At 35.8% G+C, this 21,524-nt stretch overlaps 1 protein-coding gene across 11 annotated transcripts in view; it reads left to right on the forward strand.

The window, feature by feature from the left end:
* Positions 1-20,193, forward strand: part of BIRC6 (baculoviral IAP repeat containing 6) — a 311,805-nt gene extending 291,612 nt beyond the window's left edge. For all 11 annotated transcript variants that reach the window (XM_077135017.1, XM_077135019.1, XM_077135024.1 and 8 more), the window contains 4 exons: positions 184-261; positions 7,567-7,755; positions 15,542-15,676; positions 18,996-20,193. In XM_077135017.1, coding sequence (XP_076991132.1) covers positions 184-261; positions 7,567-7,755; positions 15,542-15,676; positions 18,996-19,175 — 582 coding nt within the window. In that variant the 3' untranslated portion in view covers positions 19,176-20,193. The remainder of the gene's footprint in view (positions 1-183; positions 262-7,566; positions 7,756-15,541; positions 15,677-18,995) is intronic.
* The last annotated feature ends 1,331 nt before the right edge of the window (positions 20,194-21,524 follow it).

Here is a 21,524-nt window from a genome sequence, read left to right on the forward strand (position 1 = left end):
GATCACATCTGAAAAAGTCAGTTTGTTTTAATAGATTGAATCTTAGGGTTTTGTTTGAGAATATAAAATTGAGGTACTTTGACATACTAACATTTCATTGTTACTTCCACTTTTGTGATAATTTGCTTTTAAGCACTTCTTTTAATTAAGTTTAAGCTTTTTCTTCTTCGTTTTCTTCCTCAGGTTTGTTTAAGCATTTTGAATACATGGCATGGAAGACCAGAAGAAAAGTGGAATCCTCAGACCTCAAGCTTTTTGCAAGTAAACAGATTTCTTTGACAATTTTACTTAGAAAATAGAGAAACTGTTTTTTAAAAAATTTCTTTTTGTAATGTCTAGGAATAAACATAGTAAATTTAGAAAAAATAGACAGGAAATACATATTAAATAGCTTATAGGTGGGCAGTTAGTACAATAGATTCTCATCTAAAGTTTAGATTCTCAGGTCAGGGTGTAAGGCAGAAATTGAGCATTGCCAAAATTTCCCTTTAAAAAAGTCCATAAATTGCCCTTACAATGCAATATGGTTAAGCAAGATAAGCTTAATAACACAGATTTGTTTCTCTCATCTCATAGTCACTGTAAGACTTGAACTCTTTGATTGAAAATGTAAATAGAATGTAATGCATCATTAATATTGCATATTTTTCCATGTATGATATGGTTTTTCTTAATGTAGTTACTAATTTGACTCATCTGAAGCCATCGAGTTTCATAAGTACTATCCTGGATGTCATAAAACTTGAAATCTGTAGTTCTTACAAAGCATTCAATAGACAGATTTTATATCCTTGTATTTACAAGTTAATTTGCACAAATCACCTGAGCACATATTAAAAATATGTTAGGTAATATCCCAGCAAAGTGGTGAAAAAGTAAGCATATTTATAACATGAATTAACTTTGCTGCTTGTTAGTTTAGGAAGCAGAAATAATCATTATAGTAGTTTAAACTCACATTTTCATCATATATTATCCCCAAGTAACCCTACTGAAGTTGGTCTACATGGAAAAAGAGTCTTTTTCTGCATTTTAATTTTTAGCTAGGTGACAGAAGATGTGAAAATAGTTTTTAAGGATATCACTTCTTTTGTTCTCTGAAAACAGCCTCCTAATATCCTTATGAGTTAAAGAATTAGTACTACTGCATAGTTTTTCTTTTTTGCTGATGTTGAGACCAAGAAAAAAGATGTTACAAGGAAGTTAAAAGTAACAGACTTAGAATATTTCTCCAAGTAATTTCTTCGTCATTTTACAAATGATGAATATATCAGTTCTGATCCAAACACCCTAAAACACTTTTTCTCTGTGTATATTTTTTTACTCTTGTAAACATAATCTAAGTTTATGATGAGTTTCACTATGAAAGGAAATTCAGAGATGTCCTACTTCTCATGAAGTAAATTAAACTTACATTAGAATTGGAACTGAATTTTGAATTTTTTGCTGTCTTTATGTAGTTTTTCTCATAAATGTACTGTTTTCACATTTTTGTATAAAATTTGATTTGCATTTAACTTTTATATCGGCTGAGATCTAATGTATACCAAAAATCTTGCAAAATAAGGAAACTGATCCCCAAGGGTTAAATTTTACAAGTTTGACTCTTACTACCCAGACATGAAAATTCTCTTTTCCATATATCCCTGTTAGTTTTTTTGTCATTTTTATATTTACATATTTCACACAGTCATACTTAACATAGTGAATAAAGTGTTTTTATGCTGTTCTCCTCACTTTACATTAGCGTGTATAATTGCTATATAATAAACTTTTGAGGGCTTATAGCTTTTGTGTGCTATTTCCCCAATATTGACTTAGTAATTCACTTCCAAATTTTTTTAACATTTTTTTTTTTATTGTATGATATAACATATATGCAAAGAAAGAAGACGGCGATAGTTTGCAGAGCATTCTTCAACAAGTAATTACAAGACAGATCCCAGAGTTTATCATGGGCTACCATACCATCATCTCAGGTTTTTCCTTTCAGCTGCTCCAGAATATAGTAGGCTAGAGGGAATAAATATATTTTTTTTATCATCACAATCAACTTTTTTTGTGCGTGTGAAAAATAAAATAAACAAACAATAAATTTCAAAGCACAGCACAACAATTAGTTATACAACAGATTTCAAAATTTGGTTACAATTCCACAATTTTAGGTTTTTACTTCTCGCTGCTCTGAGATTCTAGATACTAAAAGAAATATCAATTCAATGATTCAACAGTCATATTATTTCTTAAACCCTACCTTCTCTACCTTAAACCCTATCTTCTCTGTAAGATTCTGGAGACTAAAAGAAATACCAATTTAATGATTCAGCAGTCATACTTGTTTCTTAAACCCCACCTTCTCTGTATAACTTCACCATCACCTTTGATGTTTCCATCCCACTCTTTATGGGTATTTGGACTATGGCCATTCTAAGTTTTTCATGGTGGAAAGGGCTGTCAGTAATGTAGGGTGGGGAGATGTAACTAGCCTCTAGAGAGACTAAGTTTCGGGACTTATCCAGTCCTGGGACCCATCTGGAGGTGGTAGGTTTCTGGAAAGTTACCCTAGGGCATGGACCTTTGTAGAATCCTGCATATTGCCCTAGGTGTTCTTTAGGATTGGCTGGAATGGTTTTGGTTGGGGTTTGGCAATTTATGATAGGTAGCAATGTCTAACTGAAGCTTGTAATAAGAGTAACCTCCAGAGTAGCCTCTCAACTCTAGTTGAACTCTCTCAGCCACTGATACCTTATTAGTTACACTTTTTTCCCCCTTTTGGTCAGGATAGCATTGTTGATCCCATGGTGCCAGGGCCACGCTTACCCCTGGGAGTCATCTCTCATGCCACCAGGGAGACTTTCACCCCTCAGTGTCATGTCCCATGTATGGCAGAGGGCAATGATTTCACTTACAGAGTTGGGCTTAGAGAGAATGAGGCCACATCTGAGCAACAAAAGAAGTCCTCCAGAGGTGACTCTTAGGCATTCCTGTAGGTAGGCTAAGCTTCTCCTTTACAAAAGCTTCAGAAGAGCAAGCCTGAAAATCAAGGGCTTGGCCTATTGATTTGGGTATATTGCAGTATCAGGGAATTCCCTGATGGTAAAGTTTAATAATTCCATATTTTTTCTCACATCCCCTAAGGGACTTTACCAGTACTTTTCGATTATTTGCTTAATATATTCTAGGATGTATCCAGGCATTACATTAATTTGTACAGGATTAAAGGCCCTCATTCTTATTCTGGGCGCTATCCAGAATAAGAATGAGCTATCCAGCCAGGTTGAGTTAGATTATGTGCTACAGAAAATTTAGGTTCAGGACAAAATAAACCTTTCTTCCTTTGGTCTCAAAAGAGTAGACACTGTTCTAAAATAGAGACCATGTCCTCCTTTCCCTTGTGTTCTGAGTTACCTTAATCCTGACCTGATCAGTTCTGTTCTTATCTCTAAATACCAGGTTATAAATATGTAAAACATCCTTTCAAAATCCAGAAATAATAATTACCACTCTGGACTAAGTATGTCTGCTGTAAGTGCTTACAATCTAGGCCCCTGTTTTCTTATAAGCATTTTCTAAAGGAGACCATACAATAATTGTTCTTTCGTTTCTGGCTTATTTTGCCTTCACTTTACATTAGCAGATATCCATTTTTCTAGTATATAATAAACTTTGTTTTTTTTGTTTGTTATGCATGGGCAGGCACCAGGAACCTGCCTGCTGAGCCACCATGCCCTCCCTGTATATATGTATATGTATGTGTGTGTGTGTACTTATATATATATATATTTTTTCTTTTCTTTTCTTTTCTTTTCTTTTGCATGGGCAGGCACTGGGAATCACACCCAGCTCTCCGGCCTGGCAGGCGAGAACTCTGCTACTGTGCCGCCATTGCCCACTGTATAATAAACTTTTGAGGTCATATAGCATTCATATACTATTTCCCCAATATTAACTTAGTAATTCCCTTCCAATTTTTTTTTTTTTTTTTTAGTTTTACAAATAATACTGTTTCTACACGTTAGATTATTTCCTAAGGCTAGATAGTATGTCCAAGACAAGCTTAACTTGAGGAAGGACAGAGGAAGGTTGTATCTTTCTGTTTTTCTTGTTAGGTTTCAATTCTCCTTGCTACTTTCTATTATTCAGTTATTTGGGGTTAGTTATCATAAGCTGTTTTGATAATAAAGCGTTATGTATTTTTATCCTCACTCACTGTAACATTTTAAATTCCCACCCTTTTTTAAAAAATTCCATTGCTAAAACATAACCATTCTGGAAATATCTCTGTACTGATGTTCAGCAAATCTTTTTTTACTGTGATTTCACCAACTAAAAGGTAAAGATGATTAAGAAAATCATTCAGCTCTTTACTTTAGTGTTTTTTTATTTTTTGCAAGAAGCAGTTGAATGACATATTTAAAGAACCGAAAGCAAACAGTTACCACCTTGAATGCATAACTCTGTGATTATTCCAAGAGCCATTGATTATACACTTTGGAAAACAGATGTGTGAATAAAACTATTGAAAAAGAGGAAATAACGCCAAATTTTTTTTTAATACCAATTTTCAATATAAGAATGGAAACTAAGGAGGCTGTTCTAATGAGTATATTGCTTATGAATGATGTTTTTATAATAATTTGAACATATTTTAAATGTTAAATGCTTCTGTCCTTTCAAAATAAAAAGCAGGGTTCAGAGAAATTTCCACCTTATCCTTACAGGATAAATATAGTTATGTGGTTGTAAATACATAATATCTCTTTGGAAATATACTAAAAAACTAATGACAGTGGTTTGACTCTGGGGTGGGGCAAACAGGTACCAGGGGAACATAGGTGAGAAAAAAATAGCATTAACTTTTTATTATTTTTGTTTTCTGTACCATTTAAAAATTTTTGAGTATTCGCTAAAGTGGTTTTGCTGTGTTTGTGTGTATTTCCTTGTTGATGGGACGATTCAATGAATTACTTTCTTAGTTTTAAATCCACCTTGTATCCTGAGTAAACCCTTCATGAGTATAATAATAGTGTTTGGTGTTGATGGAGGGAGGGAAGGGACAGGATAAGAAATTTTTAAGTACAAAAATAATATAACAAAGCATTGTCATTTGGGATTTACAAGTGTTAACATTTTGTCAAATTTGCTGTTAACTTTTTTAAATAAAATATGCTGAAAAAAAAATAAATAACTAAAGGCTATAGGATCTTGTGGCACCCTGGTGGCCCCTTCCTCACTCCTTACTGGCTCAGTGTGGTGCCAGCCTACATTCCCATGAGGAACCCTGGTTCCAGGGGCACTAAAATAACCTTGCGCACATATGGGAGCGTGTATGTCTGGTAGTGGCCTGAGGATCTAAACCATCACAGAACTTTCGTGCATATATAAGGCAGCTCGTAGTGTTCTTCTACAGAACACTGTGGGAGAGCAGTGAAGTGGCTGCTTGGGACATGGGATTGCTGGGTGTAGGACATAGGAGTGCAGTACCTGGGACCATGAGGAATCCATTTCCTAGGGAACAGGGACATTTATATGTATAAAGGTAGGGGTAAGTGGCAGGTAGGGAGAATTCCCAGGGCCAAGTACACATGCCCAAGAGAAGATTTGTGTGCAAAAAGGACCAGAGAGACCCTTAAAGTTTGGCCTGGAGCTATTCTCTAATTTATTGTCTGGACTGGAGCAAGCTCACACAGGTCAATCTGCAAAGGCTGGGGGAGGTATTTTTCTTTTTGTTATTGTTGTTGTTGTTTGTTAGCTCCAGGCATTCATGGAAAGCTCTGCCATAACACTAACAGGATTCAAACTTAAGGAATAGTGGCCTCAAAGTCTAAATTCCAACTATAGCACATTAAAATATCAAAATATCAGGTTTCAACAAAAGTCGATGAAAGATACAAAAGCAGGAATTCATGGACTAGGCAAAGGAGATGATGAAAGCATTACAATCAATGTGCAAGACCTGGGACATTTCAGCCAAAACTTAATTGAAAAAAAAATGTCGTCCTAAATATGCTCCAAGAACTGAAGAAAACATGATAAAAGAACTAAAGGATATCAGTTAAAGAATCAATTAATTCAAAGAGAATATCAGTAGCGAGATAGAAATTATCAAAAGGAACCAACAGCTGAAGAATACAGTTACTGAAATAAAAATTCCCTAGAAGTGTTTAGTAGCAGATTGTGCCTGGCAGAACAAAGAATCAGTGAACATGAAATCATCCAATCCGAGGAACAGAAAAAAGGAAGAATGAAGAAAAGTGAACAAAGTCTGAGAAACCTGTGGGTCACTCAGACATACCAATAATATGTTTCTGGGTCTCAGAAGGAGAATGAATATCAACTTGAATAGTATATATAAACTATGTTCCTATACCTCTCCGCCCCCCCACCTCCATGCTGTTTTTTTTTTCTACAAATACATACGAACCCCAAATCTATCATTTATTTACCCAAATCATTATCTTTACCAGAGATCCTTATGAAATTTCATAAGACGAAAAGTAGAGTTATAAAGTTACTAGGGCTGGGGGTACAGGGCCTGTGGGGCATAGGGTTTCTCTTTGTGGTGAAGGGTGTAGTTATGGATGGTGTGAGGGTACTGCAACACTTGACTGTGTTTAATTTCACTGAATGGTATGCTTGGAAGGGATTGAGACAAGAAGACTTATGTGTATGTTTCCACAATAAAAAAAAATAATAAGGAGAAGCTAAGGAGACAGAATTAAATACAGTACATTATACTAAGTGGGATGTAAAGATGGAGGAGTGGAAGCCCAAAAGTACATTAATGGGACATAAAAATTGGAATATAGAATGTAAGTTTTATATCAATGTTAAATTTCTTGAACGTGAAAACTGCACTTAAGGCAGCTGCGTAAGTGAATACCCTTGTTCGTAGGAAATATTTGGAAGTATTATGCGCTCGGGGAGTGCGATGTGTATAACCTGTTCTCAAATTTTAGAGGATGGATGGATGGATGGATGGATGGATGGATAGTTGGTTGGATTGATGGATGGATGGCAGGCAGGCAGACAAAAGTTAATAAAATGTTAAAATTGTTGAAGTTGTTTCAAAATATGGAGTTAAACAAAAAAGCTGGCACAATGCCATATATTAGAAAAACAAAAGGACAAATGTTTTATGACCCTCCTTATATAAAATATCTAGAATATGCTAATTCAGGGACAGAAAGTCAATTAAAAATTACCAGGGGTGAGATGGGGGAAGGGTGGAATGGAAAATTATTACTCAATGAATACAGAATTTCTAACTGCAGTTATGAAAATATTTTGGCAATAGATAGTGGTTAATAGTTGCCCAGCCTCCAGATCGTTTTATTTTTCAAGAGTTGAGAAATAGTAAAGTATTAAGATATAAATGTAATGTAAAGCTAATTTAAATTTGCTTTAATAATAAAGTATTTCACTACCATAATTATTAGCATCAATATTATGGTGCTAAAAATACGTATAATGTGGAAACGTGAGACTCCTGGTTGATAAAGCCAAATAGTTCACTGATAATAAAAATGTCCTGTTATAACTTTTTTTATTGCCCTTATTCCTCAGGTGTTGGTGTCTGTTCAATCCCTTATATTAGTAGCTGAACCTTATTTTAATGAACCAGGATATGAGAGGTCTAGAGGCACTCCCAGTGGCACACAGAGTTCCCGAGAATATGATGGAAACATTCGACAAGCAACAGTTAAGTGGGCAATGTTAGAACAAATCAGAAATCCTTCGCCATGCTTTAAAGAGGTATGTTGAATAAAATTAGGAAAATAGTTTATCAAAGACATTATAAAAATATATTTGTTAGTATTATACATGCCTTTCTATTTAGAGTATGTATATATATCTATACACACACATATATATATGGCATACTAAACTTCAGTATAGTAAACTAATCTTTACTAGTGTAGTTTTTAAAAACTAATCCAAGAAAATCAGTAATATGTAGTGCAGGTGAATATAAAAACCTACATCCTGAAAGATGCCCGACTATTTTTGGTCAGTTTTATTATTATCTATTTCTAACAGATACATCTTACTAGAAAACTCTTTAGATGCATTACCAAAGTATCCTTACAATTTTTTTTAAAGATACTTTCTAACATTTTCTTTCAAACAGATTTTACCCTTATTCTAATGTATATATATGAACATGTCTTTTTCTTTAGGTAAAAGTTGGACATAATTAAGTTTCTAAAGCCTGTTACTGTACGTACTCTCAAGTCTTTTTGTTTCATCACTTCCTGGAGCATGGTTCTTTTCCTATAACTAATTGTCTCTATAGTCTATCTAAAATATGATTGTCCTTTTCAGCAGTCTGTCACATTACTTCAGCATCACGTCTTGTTTTACAATGTTCTGAAACATTTCTCTTCTTAAAATTATTTTCCTTGATCGTCAGTTTCTTAAATTATGCTACGGGCTTAAAATTTATAGGAAATGTTGGCTTATTTACCTTATAGAAAATTAGTTTTTAATAAAATGAAAATTTATGCACAAATACTACATATTATCATTAATTGAGTAGCATTGATGAATATGCTCCTATGTCTCTAAAGCATATAAGGAGAACATTTCCTTTTTTTTAAATTTTTTTAATGAATTTTTGCATATTGATATTCTTAGAATGACAAATGTGGTAATTTTGTTTTTGCAAAGGTTTGCCTTTACCTTGAAAACCTGGGAAATCAGTTTTCCTAATATTACAGGAAATGCAAATATGCATTTCCTTGTGCTTTTGAGTACACTATTCTATCCCTTTGCAAGTTTTAGGTTACTTATATTAAGTAATTCACATGGAACCATATCAAATTTCATCTATTACGAGGCACTGTGCTAAGGTCCTGAGAACTCAAGGATGAATTAAACTTAATTCTTGTCTTCAGAACACTTATATTCCTCTTGCTTGTATCATAAACTACTTGACATTTATGCTACTTTATCTCAAACTTAACACTATGTGAGACTGAGTCTTCTTCCTCCCCTGGCTACCTACTTCTTTTAGCATCTCTAAGAGTTTAAAGGCTGACAGTAGCAAGTATTAGGGAGGATGTCAGTGAACTGGAACTCTTAGACACTTCTGGTGGGGATATAAATTGGGATAGCCTCTTAGGAAAACTGTTTGGCAATATCTATTACGCTGACTATATGCCCTAACAGTAGCAGTTCCACTCCTTGGTATATACTCAAACAAAATTGTGCACGTAGTAGTATAGATAATTTTTATAACATTACTCATAATAGCCAAAACCTGGATGCTCTCTAAATATCTTTCAGCTATAGAATGAATGAATAAATTATGGAATATTTATTGAATAGAATTCTGTACAACAATGTAAATAAACTGCTACACACATTAATGTGGAGCAATATCATAAATGTAATGTTGAGCATAAGAAGTCAGACAGTATATATTCCATATGATTCCATTTATATAATATAAAAATGAGCAAAACTAACCTATCTAAAAGAAGTTGGGATAGTGTGTCTGAATGGGATTAGTGATTAAGGGATAGTGATTAAGAGAGGCTTCTGGCAGTCTGGTAATGTTTCTTATCTTAGTAGAGAATATATTGGTGTTTTCACTGTGGGAAAATGTATTCACTTATACTCGTGTCTTACATACTTCTTTATATGTGTTAACCTTCAATTTAAAAATGTATTGAAGAAAAGTAAGTAATACATTCATTCAGCGAATGAATTCCTTTCTTTTGGAAGGAAAATAGTAAACTTAACACGGGGGATTCAGGAGTAAAGAAATGACCATTTTTTAAAAAGCAAATGAGTATAATATGAAGCAGCAATTCTCATCCCTTAGAACCTAGTTCAAATTGAAGTAAGCACCCCTCATCCATGAATGCTTTTCTAATTTTCATAATCAAATGTGATTCATCTCTCTTTGAATTTCCTGTTTCTTTCTTCCTTCTCCCTCCTTTCTTTCTTTTTTTTTTTTAAGTACCTTTTTCTGGTGTTCTTACCTTCCATCTGGTTTTTGTGTTTATCATGATTCTTCATGTTAAGCTGTGTCTTATTCATTTTATAGCCCCAGAGGCATCAAACTACATAACTGTTATAGCTGTAGGATTAAACTCGCTAACTGTTAAATTTAATGGTAGTTTATATCCATTCCCAGATCTTTGTAATATTTTACCCTTGTTTAGGGGAGATAAACTCATTAGACAATGTAGTAGTTCACCCAGAACACAGGATAATATTTCCAAATTGCAGTCTCTTTTCTAATTTAAATGCACTGGAAATACTACCACAAGTTACATAGCAAGGAATTTTACCAGTTTTCTCAAAGTGAAAAATGTTTATTAGCCCAAATGTAAACTTACAATTATTGTAAGGAAATTTAACATCGTAAAATAAAGCCATATATCCATAAATGAACCAGAATAATACAGTTAAGAAATGGTGATTAAGTTTCTTTTACAGCTCCATTCTGATTTCTTTGTGAGTGCCTTTGACATTTAGAATACCTTTACTTCTGTAGGTATTCTTTAAGTTCTCTTTTAAAGGCAAATTTTTATTTTGTCATCAATATTTTTCTAAACTTTTCTCCTGGTTATTTGTTTATTTACATTCATCTTCTCGATATTACATGCTTCTTGTGCTCTTGAGGTTTAACTCAAGTGTCTGAACAGGACTGCTGCAGAATTGAGTATTTCAACATATGCCATTTGTTCTGGTGGGCGTGATTTTTCCCTGATAACAATATAGAGTTTTCTCAATAGAGTTTTGTGAACAGAAGGAACATTACAGTGTCTTTTTATTTATTTATTTTAATATTTTTATTGATAAACAACATGATCATTTTAGAACATTTGCATCACTCCAGAAAATTAGCAAAAGTTTTTTTATTCAGCAAAAGTTTTTGACATAACACATTATGCTTATCTCTGCTTATCATTCATTAAAACTTGAAATAAATATTTAAAATATATCTAAAAATCTAGTGTACTTAGAAATAAACATACTCCTATCTTCCTATCAAAGTAATCAAAAGTAAAGCTAAAAAATCTATCGACAGCAATTAATAGAAGAATTCTCTATACCAAAGCTAGTGGAACACAGCAAAAGCTGTACCCAGAGGAAAAAATGCCTTCATTATTAAAGCTTTTAATATAGGCATTTAAGGCAATAAATTTCCCTCTCAACACAGCCTTTGCTGCATCCCATAAATTCTATTAAGTTGTATTCTCATTTTCATTTATCTCCAGATAGTTACTGATTCCTCTAGCAGTTTCTTCTTTGACCTACTGGTTGTTGAGTGTGTTATTTAATCCCATGTATTTGTGAATGTTCTCATTCTTTGGTGGTTATTGAGATCCAGCTTTATCCCATTGTGATCAGAAGAAGTGCTTTGAATAATTTCAGTGTTTCTAAATTTATAAAGACCTGTTTTTGCCCCAGCATATGATCTATCCTGGAGAATGTTCCATGCCAGCACTAGAGAAGAATGTATAACCTTGTGCTTTGGGATGCAATGACCTATGTATGTCTGATAGGTCTAATTCATTTATCAAGTTCTTTAACTTCTCCATTTCCTTGCTGATCTTCTGTCTGGTTGTTCTATCTATAGAGCAGAGTCATATATTGAAGTCTCCTCCTATTATTGTTGAAACATCTATCACTCCCTTCAGTTTCGCCAATGTCTGTTTCATGTACTTTGGAGCTCCTTGATTGGGAGCATAAACATTTATGATTATTATATCTCTTACGATGTGTTTGTATTTAAAGTCTGTTTTGTCCAGGGCAGGCCACGGTGGCTCAGCAGTCAGAGTTCTTGCTTACCATGCCAGAGACCCAGGTTTAATTCCTAGTGCCTGCCCATACAAATAAAAAAGTAATAAAAAATAAAATTAAAGTCTATTTGTCTAATATTAGTATAGCTACTCCCACTTTCTTTTGGTTGCAACTTGCATAGAAAATCTTTTTCCATCCTTTCACTTTCAGTCTATTTGTATCCTTGTGTCTAAGATGAGTCTCTTATAAGCAGCATGTGGCTGGATTATGTTTCTTAATCCATTCTGCCAATCTGTATGTTTTAATTGGTAAATTTGGGCTGTTAACATTCAAAGTTATTACTGAAAAGGCATTTCTTGATTCCACCATCTTATCTTTTTTATTTTATTTGTCAGATCTATATACTCTTTTCCCTCTTTCTCTTTGTAATTTTTAATTACCCTTAGTGGTACTCTCAATTCTGTGCCCTCCTCCAGACCCCTCTCCTGTCTTATTTTTCAGCCAGCAGAACTCCTTTTAGTATTTCTTGTAGGTTTGGTCTCTTCTTGACAGATTCTTTCAGGACTTCTTTGTCTGTGAAAACTTTAGTCTCTCCCTCAATTTTGAAGGACAGTTTGGCGGAGTGCAGAATTCTTTTTTGTTTGTTTGGTTTTTTTATTTTTTATTTTTTTATTTTATTTTTTTAAATGCCAAAAAACACCAAGTGCAAACATTCCTATTTTGATCATTCCATTCTACATATATAATCAGTATTTCACAATATCATCACATAGTTGCATATTTGTCATCATGATCATTTCTTGGAACATTTACATCTATTCAGAAAAAGAAATAAAATGAAAACAGAAAAAAAAATTATACATACCATACCCCTTACCCCTCCTCTTCATTGATTACCAGCATTTCAAACTAAATTTATTTTTACATTTGTTTCCCTATTATTTAGTTTTATTCCAAATGTTCTATGCGTCTGTTGACAAGGTAGATAAAAGGAGCATCAGACACAAGGTTATTCATAATCACACAGTCACATTGTGAAAGCTATATCATTGTACAATCATCTTCAAGAAACATGGCTACTGGAACACAGCTCTACCTTTTCAGGCAGTTCCCTGCAGCCTCTCCATTACATCTTGAATAACAAGGTGATATCTACTTAATGCATAAGATAACCTCCAGGATAACCTCTCCACTCTGTTTGGAATCTCTCAGCCATTGACACTTTGTTTCATTTCACTCTTCCCCTTTTTGGTTGAGAAGGTTTTCTCAGTCCCTTGATGTTGAGTCTCAGCTCATTGTAGGATTTCTGTCCCATGTTGCCAGGAAGGTCCACACCCCTGGGAGTCATGTCCCATGTAGACCGGGGGAGGGTGGTGAGTTTGCTTGTTATGTTGCCTGAAGAGAGAGGCCACGTCTGAGCAACAAAAGAGGTTCTCTTGGGGGTGACTCTTAGGCCTAATTTTAAGTAGGCTTGACCTATCCTTTGTGGGGTTAAGTTTCATATTAGCAAACCCCAAGATTGGGGGCTCAGCCTATAGCTTTGGCTGTCTGCACTGCTTGTGAGAATAATAAAGAATTCAAATTGGGGAAGTTGAATTTTCCTCCTTTCCCACCATTCCTCAAAGGGAACTTTGCAAATACTTTTTTTATTCACTCTTCAAATCACTCTGGGATTTATTGGGGCATCACTCTGGACAAACCAACAAAATTTCATGTCCTACTCAAGGTTCCATGTACTTACGGTGTTCAGTTAAGCTGTCTACATAAGTTATATTAGGAAATGCACTAGTCAAAATATAAATTTTGGCTACAGAATTCTTGGCTGAAAGTCTTTCTCTTTCAGGATCTTGAAAGGCTGACTTCTTTCACTGACTTCTTGCCTCCACAGCGCTAGTTGAATAGAAAAAATTCAGTCTTACTGGTTTCCCTTGTATGTAGTAGATTGTTTTTCTCTTGCTGCTTTCAGGATTTTCTGCTTCTCTTCAACGTTTGACAGACTGATTAGTATGTGCCTTGGGAAAGGCCTACTTGGATTTATTCTGTTTGGAGTTCATTGGGGCTTCTTTAACTTGTATATTCATGTCCTTTATGAGGATTGGGAAGTTTCCCCCATTATATCCTCAACTACTCTTCCTAGTTCTTTACTCCTCTCTTCTCCCTCTGGGACACCAATGATTCTTATATTTGCACGCTTTGTTTTGTCTGTCATTTCCCTGAGTTCCCATTCAATTCTTTCCATCTTTTTTGACATTGCTGCTTTGAGTCTTCGAAGTCAGTTATCCTGTCCTCTATCATTTATTCTTTCTCCTATCTCTTCATATCTGGTCTTGTGTGCTCTAGTATGTTTTTTATTTGGTCAACAGGGTCTTTAATTTCTGTGATATCTGCTGTTTTTCTATTTATTATTTAAAATTCCTCTTTATGCTCTTCTACCATCTTCTTGATCTCCTTTATGTCATTTGCTGTCCCACTTATTTTATAAAGTAGTGTGAACATCTTTGATTAGTTGTTCCAACGTCTGTGTCTCCACTGGTGTTTTGATTTGGTCATTAGGCAGAGCTTTATCTGTCTGCATTGTGATATGCTTAGTGATCTTCTGTCTTCGTGGCATGTAAATATCTTGATTAATTTACTCTGGGAGTTGATGTCTATCAGCAGCCTAAGGCCTTGTGTTTGTGGGATGGTTGCACAGCAGGGAGCAGGACATGGGGTGCAGCACTCAGTGCAGTGATTTGTTTCAGGGCAGGTATGGACCCAGGTTGGGGATGTTATGCTGATGCTTGTGAACGTGGGTGTCCAGCAGCCAGGGAGGATGTAGCTGTTTGGGTGCCCTGGTTTGGGGGGGCATAATCCTGGTGTGCACTGCTCTAGGGCACAGGGCCCTTTGTGTGGATGTGTAGAGCTGTGGCAGCAGGTGGGCATTATGCCTTCATGGATTGGGGGCAGATATGACATGGCTGCACAGGTCAGCACTTTCTCAGAGCTGGGAAGTGTGACTGCGGGCCATGCACATGCGCGGTTCTAGGACAGCTGTAAGGTGCGGTTTCCAGAGCTGAATGATGTGCTCGGGGGCCAATACGCATGCGTGGGCCTGGGAGTGCCGTAAATAGATGCACAGAGCTCAGGCAGGGTGGTGTGAGCCTGTGGGACACTATGGACAGGGGGCAGGGGTAGTCTAGGTATGGAGGTTAGTGTCTGTAGCCTTTTTTGTACTGGCAGCAGCTGCAGGGAACAGGGAGGGAGAGGTAGTGCTCAGGAGGAGTGCAGGAGAGGTGGGTTGGGCTGCACTTGGGGTGAGGGTTTGGAGCAGATATGTGCACTGGGGGCTGGTGCGGTGGGGGCACCTGGAGCGCGGGGAATGAGAGCCGGTGACGGGGTTTGGGTGGTGGGGTATAGGGTGAGTCACCAGTCACAGGGCTGCACTGGTGAGGGATGTGCACCCAAGGAACGCAGCCTGGCTTACTTCCTAGTCCCGGGCTCCCATCCATACACTCCCAGGGGCTCCACACCTCCACACCAGGCTCCAGCTTTCTGCCTCTCAGTTCCTTGGCCTCTGCAACCAGGGCGGCCCCATGTGGTGCAGGAGGCTCTCCCAGGTCAGCTGAACTCCTGTCCCTTCTCTAACTTTTCCGTGGAACAGAGCTAATCTCGAGCTACTGTTTTTGCCATCTTCTTGGAAGTTATAGTGTCTTTTAAATACCATGTTTTGGTAGTAACACATACTTTGTCTTTTAAATTCTGACATAAACAATTTTCTTTCATTGCTTATTTTTTTCTTAAGGTTATACACAAGCATTTTTACTTAAAAAGGGTGGAGATCATGGCCCAGTGTGAGGAGTGGATTGCAGACATCCAGCAGTACAGCAGTGATAAGCGGGTAGGCAGGACTATGTCTCACCATGCAGCAGCTCTCAAGGTGAGTACGCCTTCCTAGTATGAGCCCTGTTGTTACCTTTAAAACAGAGTTGAATATTTGTTGGCAGAACCATGGCCACGAAAAACTAAGTGAAGGAAAAAGTAAACATAAAATTTGTTTACATTCAGAGGCCTTACTTCCTACCTAAAAATAAATGAAAAGATATACTCCTTTTGATAATTGACAGTTTATAAAATTAAAAATGGGTTCAGGTACTGAGCCTATAGAGTTTACCCCTTGAAGATGATGACAGCAAAGCATGCTCCATTAATAACCTTATTCTTTTAGCCCTTTTCTATGCTTCTTATCTTCCAGAATTTTATTATTGATTGTAATGAGAAAGATATGAGTTACAATGGCTGATTGGTGGTAACGTCTGTGATATAAACCTATTTTGGAAAAAAACAGCAATTTTGTTTAACTTGGTTCTTCACAAAATGGAAATATCTTGAATAGACTATGTAGAAAGTGATGGTTAGGGGTTTTTTTTTTTCCCATATGTAGGAATCATTTCTTATAATATACACCCATTTTTCTTTCCTCAGACTGTCTGTCTTTACCCACCCTCTAATTCCTTTCTTCTACTACCAATTATCTTCCCACTCCCTACCTTCAATTTTTCTACCTCACTGGCTCCTTTCCTTCTGCCTGTTAAAATGCATCTAATTAAATAAATAAATAAAAGTTAAAAACAAAAAAATGCTTCTAACTTTAAAGATATCTTCACTTAAACTGATTGGATTATGGTAAGGAGGATTTATTTTTTAGGTATGATTTTTGGGCTACATACAGAAATATTTGTGAATGAAAAAACATATGGTATCAAGAATTTGCTTCAAAATAATATGAGAATGGGAAATTAGTACAGATGTAGATAAAATAAGTGGGGTTATAGATGAAACAAGACAGACCATGGGTTAATAATTGTTGAAGCTGGGTGATGGGTACGTGGGAGTTTGTATTACTATTCTGTCCACTTTTGTGTATGTTTGAAATTTTTCAGAATACAAACTTTTTTTAAAAAAATTAATTTTTCTCTTTAACACTTGCATGTCCCCTAAGATAGTTCTAATTTGTCCCTATTATTATAAAACTGTTTCTCTTCTACTATCAGATTTCTTGATAGTAATTAACACTTCTTGCCTTCATTTTTAAACATCCTCTCAGTAGTGAATCTTTTGCAGTCTGACCTCCATTCTGCCAAACAACCCATTCTCCAGTTCTCAAAGCCAGTGACCCTGGCTCACCTCTCTAGTCACTTATCTTTGCTCTCTTCCCGGCCTTCACACATGCTTACTTTGCTCTCCACTTTTTACTTGCTCTGCTGGCTCATCTCCATTCAATTCTGATCTTAAATTTAACTTCATGGAATCTTGCCTTGACTGTTCGACCTTTAGACGCTTTCAGTATATGCTTTTGTGTGACACCCTATGCCTCCTTATTGAATGCTCCTAACGTTTGTCTTCTCTTTTCTACTACGTTTTTCATCTGTAGGCAACCCTGGTTCTTCTTACATTCTTCACTCAAACTCATTCATTATGTTTTTTCTTTCTTTCCCCTTTTCCTGAAGGCTTGGTTTCTTACCTTTGGCTATTTTATTCTCTGTCATCATTTATATATACCTCTCATTTTGCCCATTTATTCTTTTAAAACATATCCTCAGACTATTGTCTACTCTGAGCTTTCTCCTGACCTACATTACTGACTTTTTTTTTTACTTGGATGCCCAATCATCATCTCATTAAAGGTCTAAATTGGAATTTGTCTTCCCTCAAATCAGGTTTTCTTGTTTCTTATAGTCACTTAATTTTTAACTTTGCATGTGTGTCTTAAAATCCTCAGATATTATTTAATTTCTCCTTCACCCACTACACCTGGTCAGTCACTAAGTCCTGTCAGTGTTGCTTTCCTAAGGGGGTGCCTCAGCTCTCACCCCCACCCCATTTCTGTTCTGTTTGAAAACTTTAGTTTGTTTGACCCAGTGGCTAAAGGCCTTTTTTTTTTTTTTTTTGCAGCTTTGTTATTTTAATCAGTGTCCTACTTAAATCCCAAATTCCATTATTCTTTTTTTCTGTCGTACCTTGACCTGGAAATCTCCATCCTTGAATCAATGCAAATATATATTATTTTAATGATACCTTTGCTTCTGAATGGTACTAGAGAAAAGTATGCAGCTATTTGATGTGATCACCACAATAAAGACATTATCCCCCACTTCAGCTGGGCTCTCACAGTTAATAGATTTGGGTTAGGTTTTTAGTTTTTTAGTTTACCAGCATGAAAATATACTTTGAAAACTTACAAGTGGCTGCAGTTGGCTTATCCTGTTTATGTCTTCTATACTATCTAGAATTTATGTTCTTTGAGGTCAGAGACTGTATCTTCCTTATTCTACTCGTTGCCTTTTTATCATCAGTGCTTAACACACTGCCTTGTCCATTTTTTATATTCTTTAGATGGTTATTTTTATCCATTTTTATATTTTGGTTAGTTGAGTTTCGACTCAACTATAATATATAAAAATATAAATTTTTATCCATTTTTATATTTTGGTTAGTTGAATTTCGAAGTCAGCTGTTGACATAACCAAATTGTGATAATTTAGGTCATTTCTCTCCTACCAGAAAACCAAAATCCAAAACTTAACAATTCTAGACAACTAACCACTCTTCTCTTAACATCTCTGCATCCTTCCCTAAATGGAAGTGTCAGGTAATACAAGTTATTTAATCTCTTTTGCTATTCTTTATCATTTATTTAAGGGGAAAAAAAACAAAGTAATACTAAAGTATGCATCTGAAGATTGAGGCAATTAATGTGAAATATTTTGCATAGGCCCCAGTACCTCATAAACTACTTGTAAAATTGTAAGTTTAAGTTAACATTGTACCAGTGTATTTTAATTATGACTTTTCTTTCTCTGAAAACAATTTAGCCACATACAACATATATGACAAGTCAAGGAATTACTGTCTTTAATTTGAAAGAGTTTGTGTATCAAATTAATGATAGCTTATATGTCATCAGTAATAGGGATAGTGTTGGCAGGCAGGTTGCTCAGCATTTTTCAGTAATATCAGCTATTTTGAGGTTAGAGATTTTTGCCAGTTTTGTGCACTGCTTTATTTAGTGCCTGTACAGTGGCTAACACAAGGAAGCGTTCAAATATTTGTAGGCTTAATGCTTAGGGCTTTTGTTTGTTTGTTTATTATTTACTCATTTTCCCCCTCACTCACTCACTCACCTGATTCCCCCCTCAAATGTGTTAGAATACCAAGGGTTACAGTTCTGATGGCCGTTGTCTTTTCCCCCTGTGTAGCGTCACACTGCTCAGCTCCGAGAAGAACTCCTAAAACTTCCCTGTCCTGAAGACTTGGACCCTGATGCCGATGATGCCTCGGAGATGTGCGGTGCCCCAACAGGTGCTGAGGAGGCTCTAGTGCACGACCACGTCAAACCCAGCAGCAGTAAAGAACTCCCCACTGACTTCCAATTATGAGCTGCACAGATATGGACTGACTAGATACAAAGGCTTTGAAGCACAAGCCAAATATGTCAATATTTGTATGTAAGAAACTAATTATGTAATAGGTAATGAAACTGAAGCTATACTATGCCCTTAAGGAGATCCAGTTTAATTCAAGGTGACCTTTTATTTACCTGTACAAGAGTGTAAACTTTTTTGTGCTTTTATTTTTCAATTGTGAGAACCACTGATTGGTATGTCAACAAATTTGTGTATACAAAGAAATGGATAAATCACTGATATATAAGGGAAACTACCTTAGGAAAGAATGTTTACTGAATGTTTATTTTATTTTAATTTTTTTTTTTTACTGTAGAGTGAGGGGTTGTTAATAAAGAATATATATTGGTCATTCTTACAACTACTATTTAAAGTCAGCAACTTTTCACTGAATTTGATAGATTTTATGTTTGGCCATATCTTCATGCTCATATTTGATTTCTGAAGACCTCAAACATACACGTCAATAAAAATTAAAAGGACATACTCCTTCTTTTTTTTGATTTACTGGTACATTTTTTAAATAATAAATTTGCCATAAAATGCATTATAGCTGGAGACTTGCACTTGTATGGATGAATTTATTACATTTAACGTATTTAATTTTATGCCTTCTAATTCAAAAATGCAGAAAAATAAATGAACATGATTTTATTCTATGCCAACATTTGGGCCTCTGAATGTATCTGTTATTTGAATTTAAGTAAATGAAAAGGAATGGTCAATTTGAAGTCACTCTAAACTAATTTTTCTTTATTATTATTTTTTTTCTAAAGGGCTCTTTTTTTTTCTGGACTTTCTGGTTTTATTACTGAAAACACATGTATGTATTAAACATTGAGGCTCTGTAGAACAGAGAGGATGTACCCCTCTGGTGCTGTTACAGTACATTCTGTACCTGCCATTTATAGGCTCGTTTTAATGCAAATTACTCCTAGAGCCAAATAAATAAAGACTTAGGTGTATTAGTATGTCTTATTTCTAAAACAGTTTGCCATGGTGTGATTGCTATTTCTATAAAGAATTGGAGATTTTAAGACCTAAGCATGGGAGAGGAAAGATGATATTAAGAAGAGTTACCATAGAGGAAAAGTTAAGGTAATTCTTGGCAGTATTTATATAAAATAAAGTGGTACTCTGTGGGATCATCGAATCTGGAGCTGATAAGAAGCGAGCAGTGAGTTGCTCTCCTGAGAAAAGAAAGGAAATAGAAGTCTCCTATGTGAGATGCTCTTTCACATACAAGTTCCAGAATCCCTTGAGCATGGGTAAAGGAGGGACAAACAGCACATGATCAGGAAACCAAAGATTCTAAAATGCATGGTGTTAGGTCTGGTGAGTAGCAGGCTGCACTGAGAATGGCAAGATAGGAATAGAGTTAATTTATGAAAGTTGGGTTGTTTTCCCTAACCCTCACCATTATTCCTCAGAAAACTTTATAAAAGGAAAGTGAAAATACCAGTACTATAAGGTCCATTCTTGTGTTTCAGAAACAATGGCCTAAATATCTAAATTTGAAACCTTTTATACTAAAATGTTCCATCTGGGATCCAGATTTCATTCCAACAAATACTAGTGTGCTCACTGTGGAGTAGGTACTGGAGTGAATGACAGATACAAAAGGATAAAGTCGGTGCTAGAGTTGTGTACAGTACTATTGGAGCACAGGCAGAATGTTGATAGGCACTAAGATAATACAGTCAGAAAACGCTGCCTGAGTCTTGAAGCATGAGAAGGACACCATTGGGCAGGCCACGGTGGCTCAGAGGCAGAGTTCTCGCCTGCCATGCCAGAGACCCAGATTCGATTCCTGGTGCCTGCCCATGCAAAAAAAAATAGAAACAAGAAGGACATTATTCCAGGCACAGAATGAGTAAAACCAGAGCTCAGGTTAATGGCACCATGTTAGATATTTTTGGATTTTTAAGAAGCAAAATGGGAATAATTGACGATGAAACAATAGAGGACTAGGTCACAGAAAACTTTTGCCCTTATAAGGAACTTTGGCCTCTCCTAATGGAGAACTCTTGAGTAGCATTAATTAGGGAAGAAACATGATCAGGTTGTGTTTCAGTAAGTCAAAAGTTGCCAACTTTTGCTGGGCAAGGAGTTCAGTTCATAACCCATTCTAAAGTCCAAGTGGTAGACCATAAGCTAGGAAAATGAAATATATTTATTTTTCTCTAAGAATAGCATCAGCTTGTTTACAGGCTGAGGAGCCAGGGAAAGCAAGGTGAGGGTCTTAGAGAAGGATAAAGCGAAGCTCAGTAGACAGGATGGCCTGAGGCAATGAGCACATACAGAGAATACAAAGAAATGCAG

Source organism: Tamandua tetradactyla, chromosome 17, assembly GCF_023851605.1.
Source record: "Tamandua tetradactyla isolate mTamTet1 chromosome 17, mTamTet1.pri, whole genome shotgun sequence".
Classification (NCBI taxonomy): domain Eukaryota; kingdom Metazoa; phylum Chordata; class Mammalia; order Pilosa; family Myrmecophagidae; genus Tamandua; species Tamandua tetradactyla.